The 15,817-nt window shown below is 45.8% G+C and overlaps 1 protein-coding gene across 11 annotated transcripts in view; it reads right to left on the minus strand.

Annotated features, from left to right (window-relative positions):
- Window positions 1–10,066: 10,066 nt before the first annotated feature.
- The window catches only part of PTPRM (protein tyrosine phosphatase receptor type M), an 853,909-nt gene continuing 848,158 nt past the window's right edge, over window positions 10,067–15,817 (minus strand). For all 11 annotated transcript variants that reach the window (XM_055126601.1, XM_055126595.1, XM_055126600.1 and 8 more), the window contains one exon: window positions 10,067–10,819. In XM_055126601.1, the coding sequence (XP_054982576.1) occupies window positions 10,766–10,819 (54 nt within the window). In that variant the 3' untranslated portion in view covers window positions 10,067–10,765. The remainder of the gene's footprint in view (window positions 10,820–15,817) is intronic.

A 15,817-nucleotide genomic window follows, 5' to 3' on the forward strand; every position in this document is an offset into this window, starting at 1 on the left:
AACAACTCTAGAATGACACAAGACTATCAGTTAAAATTATTAAACTTGTAAAATTAGTGAAATCCTAATGCAATGTGAAACATGCAATATTAGGTGTGAGCCAGAATAAATGGGGATGGAAAAAAGGAACAGTATGGAATAGTTAGAAACCTTGGATTACACAACTAAGTAAATGATAGATGGAGGGCTTGCTTGGGATGGAAGATGTGTGCTGAAAGACTATGAACCAAACATGATGGCCTTTAAGTACCTGTATTGCAAACCGTAACACCCAAAAGTAGAGAGAGAGTAAGAGGCAAAGTGCCTGACACAGAGGCGGGAGATGGAAGGGGTGGGGGTGTAAATTTGTAAGTCTGTAACTGTATCTCACTGTGATTTATTAAAAAAAGAACACCTCAGATTACCGAACAGTGCAGGTGGGTTCAGGGTAAGGGAGAAAATGTTGAACCAGAGGAGACAAAGGACAGGGCTGGAGGGTCTTGGGCACTTTGGTGGTGGGTATAGTAACTTTGTACATGAATACAATAAATTAACACTAGTGTAATCATGCTGAATACAGTATAATAAAAGGTAATAGCAAACATTTTTAAAAAGGAAACAAAGTTGCAATATCATTGTCATTGGGTGTAAGGGCATTAATCAATTGGGTAGTTTTGTTTTGTTTTGCTTTTTTGGTCATACCAGTGATTCTCAGGGGTCACTCCTGGCTCTGCACTCAAGAATTACTCCTGGTGGTGCTCGGGGGACTATATGAGATGCTGGGAATCGAATCCGGGTTGGCCGGGTGCAAGGCAAATGCCCTCCCTGCTGTACCTTCTCTCAAAACTCATCAGACACGCTTGATCCAGATTTCTCAAACTCTGTAGGAGGTTAAAATTTTTTTAAATTCCTCTGCCTGTTTCCCCAGATCCTCTACCCTGTCTCCAGAGACCCAGGGGGCACGCCCATAAGCCACCTCTTGCCGGCGCCAGATAATCTTATTACCAGCCACCATCCAGATTGCATGGCTTTTTCTCATGAAAGGGAGAAAAACTAGTTTGGTAGTTTTGGTGTAATTACTTTGTGTTTAAATAGTCTTAGAACATTTAAGGAAATTCATGTTATATTTGAGATTTTAACTAAACGACTGAAAGTTCTGCGTAAGTTTATTATCTAGATGTTGTATTGGTTATAAAAATAATGTTTTCAAATTCATATTTTAAAATTTATTGGTTTTAAGTAATTGTCAATAGTCAGGGCAGTGCTGATTGTTTAAGAGCTCAGAATGCTAATTGTATGATATGATAATATGATAAATTTCTATGATTAGTATGAAGTTGCCTGCATTACAATTAGTGGTGTGCATTCCTTTCTAATGCACAGCACTTTTCTAATACGTAGCACTGCACTGTAGCACTGTCATCCCGTTGTTCATTGATTTGCTCGAGTGGGCACAGTAATGTCTCCATTGTGAGACTTGTTACTAGTGCTTTTGGCATCTTGAATATGCTACGGGTTACTTGCCAGGCTCTGCTGTGCGGGCGGGATACTCTCAGTAGCTTGCTGGGCTCTCTTCGAGGGACGGAGGAATCGAACCTGGGTTGGCCGAGTGTAAGGCAAACACCCTACCCAATGTGCTATCGCTCCAATCTCAGAGGGCAGAGGGTTTTTTTTTTTTTAACAGCAACATTTTTTTTTTCAGTGTGAAGATGGTTCTATTTTGGCAGGGGCCATTAAGACATTCTTTAGGATATCACTAACATGTTGTTAGAGGTTGAGTGATGTGAACTTTTGTATATATATCTGAAAATATGTATATATGCATATATTTTTTCCTCTATGATTGGTTGTCTACTATTTGAACCCCATCAAATGTGGTGTGGTACTCTTGGAGAACGGGTAGGGAGTGTCTTTTGATGTGTCGCACGGCCACATTCATCCAAGAATTTGTTCACTCCTGCATGAGGCTCAGCCTGAGCATGTGGGGAGCGGCCTTGAGCCTGGTGGCAGTTGGGTTGTGGAGGTTTTCGGCTGCCAGGACTGGGTCCCTTGGGGCAGGGAGGGCTCTCACCTGCCCCGTCTGGGACACCCCCGAGTGAAACAGCCTGTTGCCGGTCGGTGGCATGGCTATGGCAGGCATCATGTTGCTCCCTTTCATGAGAAAAAGCCATGGACTGTGATTTCCAGGTTTGCAGTGGGACAGCCAGTAAGGGTGCCCATCACTGCACATGAGCTGGGCTTCTGTACAGTTTGGGATGTGGGGAGAATTAGAGCCTTAAGAAAGATCGGAATCTAATCCCCCCAACCTGGAATGTAGCGTGAGCAGTATAGATAGTTTGAGTAGGAAGGCTTGGATCAATTGCCACGGAGAGTGGGAAGGAAAGAGATATCAGGAATTTATAGCAGCAATCATATGCCCATTTGTGTAAGAAGACAGCAGATGGGTTTATTTATTTATGTGTAAGTTGCGCTTGCCAATATCATATAGTTGGGTCTTCTTTTTATTCAGCCCACAGTCTCTAAGTTTAAGCTTGATATTGAGCCCATTTGTATTTTATTGTAATTATTCATATAGCTGAGTTTAAGTCTATCATTTCGTTCTCTGTTTTCTATTTGTTCCATCTGTTCCTTGCTCCATTTTTTCTCTTTTTGGATTGAGTCTTTTTAACTTCTGTTTTGCTGTTGTTGTTGTTGTTGTTAATTTCTTTTGTTGGTTTAGCACTTAACTACAACTTTGTGTTATTTTAGTGATTGCTTATAGGGTAAACATCTCTGGTGTATCACTGACTCCCACTGATATTCTACCACTTCATGTATACTAAAGAAGATTATAGCAATATACTTCTATTTCTCCCCTCTCTCTTTATGCTGTTTGTTATATCTTTTCTTTCTACCTATGTTACAAGCCATACACTACACTATATTGTTATTATTATTATTTTTGGTGTAGAGTATCCAAGGAAAATTCAGGGCCACTTCTATGATTCTTGACCGAGCAGTTCAGTGGTAGGGTCAGAGGATGTGGTGCTGGTTCAGTCCTATACTTTCAGGGGCCCCCTAGACTCCCAGCAGTTCTGAGGGTCTGCAGGGTGGTGGTGCTTTGGAGACCATGTGATTCTGAGGACCACGCCTGGGCCGGGCACAGGCTTGCACTCTGATGTCTGTTCTAGCTCCTGGTCCTTGTTCTTATTTTATTTTATACAAACAGCCAATTCTAATTTAGAAGTATTTTTAAAATGAGAAAAATGGCTTTTATCCTTATCCACACAGTTTGTTTCTCCTGTTCATTTCCCTGAATAGGTTTTGTCTCCACCTGAGACATTGCCTTTGTTTATTGCACTTGGAGACTTCCGAAGATGACTTATTTCAACTCGATGTGTACCGAAGTGTCTTTATTTACATTTGTTTTGGTAAATCTACATGCTAGTTATAGAATTCTAGGTAACAGGTTTTTTTCACTCAGTACTTTAAATTGTTTCTCTATGTTCTGACTTGAGTTGTGTCCAAAAAGAAGTTTACTTTAATTCTGTTCTTCTTCTGCACAGATTCCCGCTCCCCACAGGAAGCTTTTAAAATATCCTCATTATTATATTTGAGCAATCTCATTAGGAGGTATCTTGGTGTTCGTGTTTCAGAGTGCTTGCAATTTACTTGGTTTCTTGGATCTATAGGTTTATAATTTATTGCCATCAACTTTGAAAAGTCTTGACTATTATTTTTACAAATATCTTTTCTGACCTCTCTCCTCCATACTTTATTTTTATTTGTTTTTTGAGTAATGCCCAGTGATGCTCAGGGCTTACTCCTGGCTCTGTGCTTGAGGATCACTCCTGGCAGGGCTTGGGGACCATGTGGGGTGCTGGGATAGAATCAGTGTTGGCCGTGTACCCTGCCCACAGTAATGTCTCTCCAGCCCCCTGCCCCCACTTTCAATGACTCCAACAGTTCACTCAGGCTGGGTGATATTTGTTCATTCTTTTCCCCTTCACGTTCTGTCCTGAATAGTTTCCATCATTTCAAATTTACTAATTCTTTTATTTTACTGTGTGAATTGCTGTTAATTTCATCTATTATATTTTTATATATAGTCGTTTATATTTTTTAAAGTTATATTTGTCTTTTAAAAAATATTTCCTATGTATTTGCTTAAAAGTAGAAACTCTTGGGCTGGAGCGATAGCACAGTGGGTGGGGCGTTTGCCTTGCACTCAGCCAACCCGGGTTCGATTCCCACCATCCCATATGGTCCCCTGAGCACCGCCAGGAGTACTTCCTGAGTGCATGAGCCAGGACTAACCCCTATACACTGCCGGGTGTGACCCAAAGGCAAAAAAATAAAAATAGAAACTCTTTCCTCAAGCGTTCCTAACCTCTGGATGCAGTTATAAGTCAGCGCTTTAATGTGCTCACCCACTAATGATATCATCCACGTCACACTCAGCCACGTCATTTCCTTTTTTTTTAAATTTATTCTTTTATTGAATCACTATGTGGAAAGTTACAAAGCTTTCAGGTTTAAGTCTCAGTTATACAATGCTTGAACACTCATCCCTTCACCAGTGCACATATTCCACCACCAAGAATCACAGTATACCTCCCCCACCCCCCACCTCCCCAGCCCCCCCCCCCCCCGCCTGTGTAACTGATAAATTTCACTTTACTTTCACTTTACTTTGATTACATTCAATTTTTCAACAAAAAACTCACCATTATTGTTTGGAGTTTCTCCCCCCTAAAGTCGGACCTGCTGAAAAGGAAGCATTTGATAATTTGTTTTCCATTGCTGAGAATGAAGAGATATGAGGTCGAGCAGCTGAACTAGAGGCCGCATGGTTTTGGATTTCTGTACTTTAGTAACTAAGTCCAGAGAAGTATCTGCCAGAAATTGCATCATTGCAAGCTTGTACCTCTCAGCTTCTTAATATTCCACATATGAGTGTGATCTTTCTATGTCTGTCTCTTTCTTTCTGACTCATTTCACTCAACATGATACTTTCCATGTCGATCCACTTATATGCAAATTTCATGACTTCATGTTTTCTGACAGCTACATAGTATTCCATTGTGTAGATGTACCAGAGTTTCTTTAACCAGTCATCTGTTTTTGGGCACTCTGTTTTTTTCCAGATTGACAGCCACGTCATTTTCTCTTGCTTCTTTGTGAGGCTGGTGATTCTGGATTATGTCAGGAATTGTTTATTTTACTTTCATGTGAAATATTACTTTTGTGGATCCTGGATATTTTTGTATTTTTGTAAATATTCTTGTGTCTTGTGTGTGATGCGTTTTAATCTTGGACACGGCTTGATCTTTTTTAGTCATTGCTTAGTTAGGACCACAGCTATGGGAAACTCTCCTGGGTGTTTCAGCCACCCCGCTACCCCCAAACTCAGGGTTACGGCCCCATATAGGGTCACAGAACTTAAAGTGGAAAAAAAAAACCTTTTTGATGATTTATTTTTGCTTTTTTGGGGGGTCACACCTGGTGAAGCACAGGGGTTACTCCTGGCTCTGCACTCAAGAATCACCCCTGGCGATGCTCAGGGGACCATATGGGATAGTGGGAATCGAACACAGGTCAGCCTTGTGCAAGGGAAATGCCCTACCTGCTGTGCTATTGCTCCAGCCCTTGATGATTTATTTCTAGTATGTAATTTGCACACACAGTTTATGTGCTGAGAAACCCAAACTCATGTAAAAGATTTCTGGAGTTAAAAGGGGTCATGCACTAAAAAAAAGTTAAGAAACCTTTCTTTAGCCAATGAGTATGGAAACTATTCTGGCCCTGGGTGAGCTCCGAGTATTGTTCTCTAACCATTTGGTGTGGTTTCTTGGCGTTCAGTATTTCCTTACTTGCTTCTTCTGATCATGACTTAACTGAAGACTTTTGGGAGTCACCTCACGGAATTTCAGAACCCCTCTGTACAGCTCTTTAATCCCTGCTATTTTGCAAATGCTAGACACCTTGGGTTTTTCCAACTCACAGCTCAGATGAAGGGATTCTCATTTCAAGCAAGGGGATCCCACATGACTTCGCCTCCCTGCAGCCACTGCCTGGTAATATTCTCGGAAGAATAAACAGAGGCCATCCTAGGATTCACCTAATTCATTTCCTGTTTTCATCATTACTTCATGTCATGTCTTAAAACATTGTTTCTCAATGTTTTGTTGTTACAGTTAGGAGGGTAAATGTGGTGTTTGTCACTCTGGCTTTATTTGGACTGGAATTCCTGTATGGGTTTCTGCAAAACAGATCACCTAGTGTTTCAAAAAAGAAATAGAAACAAGAGGCCAGAACTTGTTTCCCAGTGAATTAAGCGAAGGGGTATGTGGGAGGGTGTGCAAGGAGGCTTGTACTCGCCTTGGCTAAACATCCAAAAGGAGCATCGTTAGGAGTCTGCAACTCTCAAATGCAGGATTCAAAATCCACCAACTCCGTTGATGCTGACCTCATCATCTACAGCAGTTCGGCAGACTGTCTGCTCTGCTCGTGCCCCACTGGGCACTGCTGTGCACGGGGCACTTCAGGCAGCTTGTGCTTCACGGAGAGCAAAGAAAGGTGCATCACTTCACCCTGCCTGGCGGGCTCTCATCACTGCTGCCCCAGGAAGAATGATGGCAGGTGGGTTGGTTAATACTATCACACAGCCAAGGCTGGAAATTTTCTCGTGTCTTGCTGGAAAGGAAGTTTTTGACCAGGAAACCCAATTAGGGACCAGAGAGATACTACAGGGGTTACTGCACTTATCTTTTTCTTTTTAAAGTTTTTAAAAAATTGAGTTACCATGAGATACACAGTTACCAAGTTGTTCATGATTGGGTTTTAGTCATACAATGTTCCAACACCTGTCCCTTCACCAGTGCACGTTTCACACCACCAAATATCCCCAGTTTCCCTTCCCACCGAGCCTGCCTCTATGGCAGGCACTTTTCTTCTCTCTCTCTATCTTTCTCTCTCTCATTGTCTCTGTATCTCTCTGTGTCTTTCTTTCTCTTTCCTTTTGGGTATTACAGTTTGCAACATAGCTTCTGAAACATTGTCATGTTTGTTTGTTCTTTTACCTCCTTTCAGCATTCAGTTCTTGTCCAGGGTGATCATTTCCAACTATCTTTGCTATAGTGGTCCCTTCTTTATCCTGTCCTCCCACCCCACCTCTTGCGGCAAGCTTCCAACCATGCACTATCCTCCTGGCCCTTGTTTCCACTGTCCTTGAGTATTAGTCTCATACTATGATTTTTTTTTTAAATATCCCACAAACTAGAAGGTACTTACCTGAATGCAGCTAACCTGGGTTTGGTTTGATCTCCAGCACACCATATGGCCTACTGAGTACTACCAGGAGTGATTACTGAGCAGAGCCAGGAATAAGCCCTGAGCACCACTGGGTAAGACAAAACTGAAAACACTTGAATGGCATGTGTTGTAGATTGTAGATTCCATGGTGTTCTGCATTGAGGAAAATTCTCTGAGAAAGGTACTGTTTTGGTGAATTGAAGGTCCTAATCTAGTATAATATTAATTCTATCACAGGAGGATGAATTCAGTGAAATTATGAGGAGTCAAGAGCATTGAGTGTTTTGGCAGAGCCATGGATGACATCATTAATCAGAGAGCTTCAGATTTGCTGGAAAGAAAGATAGGAATGGGGCTACAATCAACAGTGTGGTCCTAGAAAAAGCACAGGAGCAACTACAAATTAGAAATGAGTAGCTTTACCATCAATCAAACAATTAAATTTTGGATGGTTGTCCAGCATCACTGGCTGAAGAACAGCTTCAATGAATGGGAGTAGGGGTCTGGCTTCAGACACACAGATAGATGATGTAATAGTTTATGCATACACCTTCCAGTATTTTTTCCTCAGAAACTCATACGTATTTATTGAGGGAGAATGGTGAGCAAGATCTATTGAGAAATATGCAAAGAACATACATTGTAGGTACAGAAAACAGTGGGGAAATGGCACGGGTGAGAGTGTGTTAGTATGATAATGAAGACCAAGGAGGCTAGACATTTAAATGGCTTCTACTGCAATGTCTGCTGGTTGATAATATCTAGTCAGGAAAATGGGATCTAGGGTCCTTTTCAGTACAAAGTTGTTAAGGTTCTGTTTTGCCCAGTAGAGCCAATAAAATGAAACAGGGATGTATTTCTCAGGGAGAGGTTGCCACACTTTCCAAACCACAAGTCTCAGATTAGTCTGTTTTAACTTTTCCAACCCCAGAGAATCCTCCTAGATTTTGGGTGGAGAAAGAAAAGAGGCAAAATTGCAAAAAGCTTTGAAAGTGGATTTGAGATCTTCATAAATGGGCATTTGTTACTCCCTGACAATGCCTGTTTATGTCCCACATATGAGAGAGATCATTCTGATTGGTCTCTCTCCTAACTTTACTCAACATGATACCCTACAGGTCCATTCATGTAGTGGCAGATTGCATGATTTAATCTTAGAGCCAAATAGTATTTCATTGTGTATATGTATCGTAGTTTCTTAATCTGTTCTTGATAAATGTCTAGAGAAGGGAATGCTGGGAAATGTAGTCCATAGGGTGACATGCTGCAAAGCCACCAAGGCTGCCAAAGCTGCTAAACTGGCTTTGTACAGGGTCATATCAGGAAGTCAAGGATACAATCACCTGTTTTTCATAGTAGTCATGGGTGTGTTGGGAGGTTGTAGGTGCCCAGTAGAGTGACATTCAGGGTACTGAGAGGTGGGACACTTCACTGAGAGGTGAGTTACTTGTTTGAAAGGGGCAAAGAACCTGTATCCTGAGAGTGAAGGAACCCTCAGCCATGCTGCATAGTTCATGGAAAGCTAGAAGAGGCACAGAATCTTCCATTCTCAGAAGAGAATGGTGAAGTCAAGTAGAAGAAAGAAAACCCCACAGATTCTAAAGTCTATGGAGAAATTCAGTAATCCAGTGGTTTCAGTGTGATAGAGCTGGGTGTTGGGTAGGCAGATTACAGAGGGACTGACCAGGGAACAGGTCAGATGGTCAGATTCCCCGACCTCAGATCATCTTGAATGACTCTCTTTACCTCTTCTAAGAAAAGATCAAAGCCGTGACCTGAGAACCAAGGGTGCCACACTTCCTCCTTGTTATCACCCAACTGATATACACCAGGTGAAGCTTTCTGGATGGATCTGCTTCTCCTTTTTTTTGGGGGGGGGGTGTACACACTAAGTGGCACTTGAGGATCGATCCTGGAGGGACTTGGAGGATGCTATGTGGTGCCAGGGATTGAACTTGCGTCAGCTATATGCAAGACACATTCCTTAGCCCTATACTATCTCTCCAGCCCTCACCCTTTTCTTTTTCTTGTTATGGGGCTTGGGCCACACCTGGTAGTGCTCAGAAGTTACTCCTGGGGAGTAAGCTTGGGGAGCTGTATGTAGTATGAGGGGTCAAACCCAGGTCCTCTGGCATGCGGTCTGATCTCAGACCACTGAGTTACCTTTCAGGTCCCTGACCGTCCTTCTTTTAAGGGTTCAGCAGAGCCCTCCAGTGTGTGTGTGTGTGTGTGTGTGTGTGTGTGTGTGTGTGTGTGCTGTGCCTGGCTGTGCTTTTTCCTCTGGTGGGAATAATTTTGTTCAGCTCTTGTCCTGCTGCAGCCTCTCTGCTCCTAACCCCTAAGGAGTATGCTCTCAGCAAGTTTCAGATGGGAACGAGGCCAGAGAGGACAGATAGTCAACAGCCAGCCTGCAGTTGACTGAGGTAAAAGAGCGGCTAGAAAGTGACCGCCCTGTGTGGGGCCCAGCCTGCCCTCCAGGAGAGCCATCAGCCCCTGAGTGGACACGGCCATGTATGTCCTCATCATCAGGGAAGGCTTCTACATGCTCTGAGATTGTGCTCTGATGGTTTGGTTGGAATTCCAGCCTGGCCTGCTCCAAGCCAGCAAGCCCCAGGGACACCCTCTGTCAATGGCCTCAGCCAGCTGGAGCTGCCTCTTCTGGCTGTGTCTCTGGGACCCTAGAGAAATGCCACCACGGGTCATGGGGCTTTATTCACTGACTTGAAAATTCACACAAGGTAACATTGTACGGGCCATTCATTTCCAGGATGTCAGTGTAAATGACTGTCACTCATTGTGCTTCACAAAAATTTCTTTTAATGAATAAATAATTTGATGAAATCAAAAATATTTACAATATAAACAAACAGAAAAGCTTTGGATCCGTGAATCTGATCGTTGGGCTTTGCAATTTTTCATTGAATTCTTCCCAAGCCTTTCCCTGGGAAACAATATAAATCGGATAGAAACAATAGCTCATACAACAGATCTTTGTTCATTATGCGTTTATCTGTTAGTCTTGGAAAGCTACATAAGCTTTTATTATTCAACAATGTTAAAGTACAAATATTAACTAAAAGAATATATTATCATAATGCTAGGTAGCATTCTCCACAGAACAAAAATGTACACTCAGCTTCAACAATAACAAAGGTTCACGGGCCACAAAATAATACCCCAAAGGTACAAATTCCTTCATAAGAATATAATTGTGCTCTTCAATTTACCAGATGTCGACGCTGCTCGAACAAGCTGATGCCAGGAGTACAGTATTTGACGACTGTATGCTGTGTGTGTGTTTGTCAGGCAGCAGCATTACTGGGAATTGGGCAGTGCAAGCAGTTTTATAAACACTTTCTCGGGCTCTTAAAAAGAGCCAATTATGCAAAGCAAAATAAGCATATTGCGAAGTCTTCATCTCATCGACACAAATACCACCAAACATCTTGGCTTTGTGAGATGAAAGGGTTTGTTCACGGAGCTGGTAATGCCGTCAGCCAGAGTTCAAGTATTCCAGCGCCACCTCGTAGCAGAACTTATACTGCTCCTGGAAAAGAGAGAAGGACAAAATGTTTGTCCTACACTATGGAAAATTTGTTCTAAATTTAGCAATTATGCCAGATGAGGGTTGGAATGGGAAAAAGTCAAACTGATAGAGATCTGAATCAGAATGTTTCGGTTCTGAGCCACAACACGCTGACACTTGTGAGTGTCCCCACAAGGCCTGAGGAGAGCTGTTTTGCCAGCTGTGCACATAAGCGTTCCTGGAAAGCACCAAATGGCTGAATCATACACACAGGTAGTGTCCATACACTCACTTCCCCCTGTGTACAGCATCTTCAGTGCACAGCGTGGCAAAGCCATGCGGTAGAAGAATACATATCAAATGAAGGAAATTCCATACTTAGGGACCTGTATCCAAAAATCCCCAATGATTCACTTTTTATTAATTTGGCACTCCCCTCCCCCAACACCAGACCAGTTCTGTGGCTGTAGCATCACATTAGCTAGTGATGATGGCATGTACTGAATAGTGACGAGGGGGGTGGTGGGCCTGAGAGCCACTGGTTGAGTGCTGGATCCGTAGCACCGGGGGCAGAAGGAGGCACCCTTAGTTCCTGGGTCCTGCTGCTGCTCAGAGACTACTGCCAAGCACAACTCCATCTGCAGCAACATAAGCGCAGCCCAGAATGCACAGCAAGTCGATTCGCTTTCTGCTCCATGCTTCCTGGCAGGCTTTAGCCTTTCCCCTCTGCGCCTCTCCTTATCTACCTGGGATGTTTCCTTTGGTCCCAGTGAGGGAGACCCTGTTGATCCTTCATGCAGGATCATCTGACAGTGCAGGTGAGTGTGGCTAGTGCTCACTTCAGGACCAAAGGCAGAGACCAGCTTTATCCCAAGGCAAAGAACCAGCGACCCTAGCTCCACCAGTTCATGCTGGCTCTTACCTGCGACCTCCTGGCTGATATTCCCTTAGAAGTTCTGCTTTCTCTCTGTGGGGGCATCTGGGCAGTCCCCTCTGCTCTCTTGTTTTCTTCTGGGATAAGGAATCTCAGTACCAACTACAAAGCATCCTTTTAACACGGAAGCATGCTTTTAGCAAGGGGACCATGCTGTGGGCTTCCAGCCACAGCACTGGCTAGTAAACAAGCGGTTTGTGGGCCCCACAGCTAAGGGACACTGCATTGGATGACACTAAAGTTGCCCTGTCATAGGACTGGTTACAGGTTTTGAAATGAATTCTCTCTTGTGTGTCTTTTCCATCTTTAGAATGTGCCAATCCCCCCAGATTCTGTGATGACTGGTTTCTGGGTGAGAAAAATAAAGGGACTGAAGAGGAAATCCGTAATTTGTCATGTCCCCTCCCTAAGCACCTCAGGCAAAGCCTGAAATCTTCCTGCAGTGGAAACTGATTACACTTGATCACTGGGTGTAGACCTGTCTTCTGTGGCTTCCTCCCTGCGCCCTTGCCGAGGAACGGTGTAATTAAGCCACATGAGCCATCCCTGTACATCCGAGCGGGGTGGGGGGAACAAAAGCATCGATGCTGGGATCCTGGAGTGCTCCTGGTCTGGGCGACATTAGCTGCTTCCAACACGAAGGAGCCACAGAGCGGCGGCTCATCCTCAGCAGCCCCCCTCCACGGCGAGATTAGGCGGCTCCAGGATCAGAGCACCCCGGCCCCTTTGTACAGGACCTCACATCACACTCTCTAAGAGGGAGGAAGTGACTGGGTGAGGCTGCGCTCAGAGTCTCAGCAGCCGTGAGCACCGGGTCCCCCAAAGGCTCTGTGTGCGCCCAGCACTGCTCTGCCTGCGCCTGTGGCCCATATCATCTCTCAGGAAGGCTGGAGGCGTCCGCATGGTGCACCTGTCCCTTGAGACAGAGACAGGCTGTGGCCAGGGAGCCTCAGCTTCAGTGGGACCCTGTGCTGGCAGGTCCCTCCAGCCAGGGGGAAAAAAAAAAATCCTTCTGACGCCCCCTTCTGGCAGGGGCAACAGGTCCCTGTTTGAGTGCTGTGGGAGTCTCCGGGTCAGTGTGTCCAGCCGGGTCACACCAAGTGCCCGGTGGTCACTGTGGCTAGGAGGCCACTGTGGAACACAGCAGTTTATCTCTGACGAGAGGGGACAGGCCATTCCTTTCCTCTTTAAAGATGTGTTGAGCTCCACTTCCCTCCTAGCCCTCTCATTGGCTGCCCCTGAGAGCCTGTCCTGGCCTGAGCAGCTGCACCCAGAGCTGTTGAGGAGAGTGCTCACCGCACCTGGCACAGTCAGCTCTGCTGGTCCTGGAGAGGTGGCTGACCTGGGCCTCAGCATCAGGGCGTGGGGGTGGGTGGGTACTCTCAAGCAGTGCTCAGAGGGCCTGGGAGACCCACCAGTGATTCTCAGCTAACAGGCTGTTGGCTCAACACAAGGGCCTCGGAGTCCCAGGGACTCTGGCCACTGTGCCCACCACTTGGTGTGCGGGAGCACTGCTTGCAGGGCTTCTCCAATGTGGCCCAGCGGGGAGAGACAGAGCTGACCCTGTCTCCTGCCCACCCCTGTATTACCTTACCCACACCTCCACTCACCCCTGCACACCCACACGCACAGGGTATCTACATCCTCATGATGTACCCCCACACCTCCATCCACATATGCCCACCCACACTCATGTCAGAGCAATACCCACATGCACACACCCCTCCCCCACACCCCAGGACACCTAGGCCCCCATCTCCTACCTGTACCTTACACTACCCCCTCACAATCTACTCACACATATGGACTGAAGCCCATTCCTACCCACCCCCCAAACACACGCACACATATTTCCAATAGCCTGAGCCCACCCAGTTCACAGGCAGGGTTCCGGGGAAACGGGGAGGAGTCATCACACAGACACACAGGGACAGCGGACTGTGGCTCCTTCTCTGAAGGGGCAGGGAGGGGCTGCCTGATGGAAGAGGTCAGGTCCCCTTGGGTGCCACAGCCACATGCAGGCAGGGCGAAGCTGGTACTAGGTGACAGTCTTGCCCCGATGCGGGCTGCCTCCATGGGGAGAAACAGCGTGTCCATGTGCCAAGAGGGAGGTGCCCCAGTGCGGGAGCCAGGAAGGCAGGTGCCGCTGAGGCGGGGTGGGAGCAGAGCGACCATGAGGTCAGGAGGTGGCGCTTGGGCACAGCTGGCAGCTGGCATTCCAGGGCATGCGGGGCCCATATGTCTCCCATGTGGTTCCACAGCCGTCATCGCTCAGGGCATGGCATAAGCACTGGTATTTCTCCAAGTGCTCCCCAAGATTCCAGCCTGCAACTGGGGTGGAGAGACAGAATAGCCCGGATACGACCTTGGGGGCAGGTGAGAATCACCTTTAACATCCTTCAGCTGAGCTAGCCTCACGTCACTGGAGAGCTGGGGAAGGACCCAGGCATCGGAAATGTTTAAAGCTTACTTTTTAAAAAAGGACTAATATTAGAGTTACGGAAAAGAACGGTGGTTGCCAAGGGCTGGAAGAGGAGAGAATGGGCGATGTGCAGAGGGCACAAATATAAGAAGTGGAAGAAACTGTGATGATATAATGGTACCTGGGTTCTTAAACTATAAACGAGAGAGTCACTACGATGTTGGCCTCAGGGACGGGCACAAAAGTCACAATTCATGAACTGTTTCATGAATCTACGGTGTTTCTAGACCACTGGCCTTTGCTGCAGTTCTTGAGCAAAAAGGTTCACTGGAGGGATAATTCTAAGTCTGACAGAGTTCATTATGTCATGTCCAGTACAGTTGCTAAGATCAGAGGGACATATGTTCTCACATAAGTGTTGCCTGTGTTAACCAGGTGGGGGATGCTTGTGACTTAGCTCCATCTTGGTAACCTGCACACGTGGATCCAGATGGATCTTTGTCTCTTCTCTGCTTCCATGGGATCTTTCTTTTTATTAATTAATTAATTTGCTTTTTGGGAGACACCCAGCGATGCACAGGGGTTACTCCTGGCTCATGCACTCAGGAATTACTCCTGGTGGTGCTGGGGAGACCGTATGGGATGCCGGGGATCGAACCCGGGTCGGCCACGTGTAAGGCAAACGTCCTACTCCCTGTGCTATCGCTCTGGCCCCTCTGGTCTTTTGATGTAAACGGATTTTATTTATAGGAAGGGGTTGGGAGAGAAAGAGAGAATGAGAGATGGGGGCAGGGCTTCTCCAAAGGCAGAGAGAGTCCCCGTACACATCCCAGCTCAAGCACGACAGTTTGAAAGTGCACATCTCAAGAGGGCAGATGTGGGATGCGGGTAACACATGTGCTCAAGCACCACAAGCGCTTGGCAGCAACGGGTGTGCTCGGGCAGCAGAGGGGCCTGGCGTGTTTCTTTAGGAAAGATCTACCAGCTAAAAGCCCTTTCTCTGATAAAACATCTTGGAAACTTCAAAGGGCGAGTGAGGAAGACAGGCGAGCTGGGAACTACTTGTCCTTTGCCCAAATGATAACATCTTCAAAGCTGCACAAGAGCTGGGGACTCAGTTGAACCAGACAAGTAACTGGAATCTCTGATGGCACCACCCTGGCCTGCCCCCGCGGCCCAGCTCTTTGATGGGGACTTGAGGCTGGTCGAAGAGATGGAGGACTTAGAAGCTGTGCTGAAAAGGGGGCTCAGGAAAAAAACAAACAGCTTTCCAGCAGGATAAAAGAATTTGAGTCTTCAGTGAAAAGTTAATTTATTTTGTCCTGGCAATCAGTGTCTTTTATTTTATTTTAAATATTTTTCTCCAGAGTTTTCAAGCCTAAAGCATGTCAGGAAGGAGAGGAGATCACATTTTCAGGTTTTTGGATCTCCCTGGAGAGTGTGGGACTGGAGCGATAGCACAGTGGGTAGGGCATTTGCCTTGCATGCAGCCCACCTGGGTTCTATTCCTCTGTCCCTCTCGGAGAGCCTAGCAAGCTACCGAGAGTATCCCGCCCGCACGGCAGAGCCTGGCAAGCTCCCTGTAGCGTATTCAATCTGCCAAAAACAGTAACAGGTCTCACAATAGAGACATTACTGGTGCCCGCTCGAGCAAATCAATGAA

The sequence above is a fragment of the Sorex araneus genome, chromosome 2, assembly GCF_027595985.1.
Source record: "Sorex araneus isolate mSorAra2 chromosome 2, mSorAra2.pri, whole genome shotgun sequence".
Classification (NCBI taxonomy): Eukaryota; Metazoa; Chordata; class Mammalia; order Eulipotyphla; family Soricidae; genus Sorex; species Sorex araneus.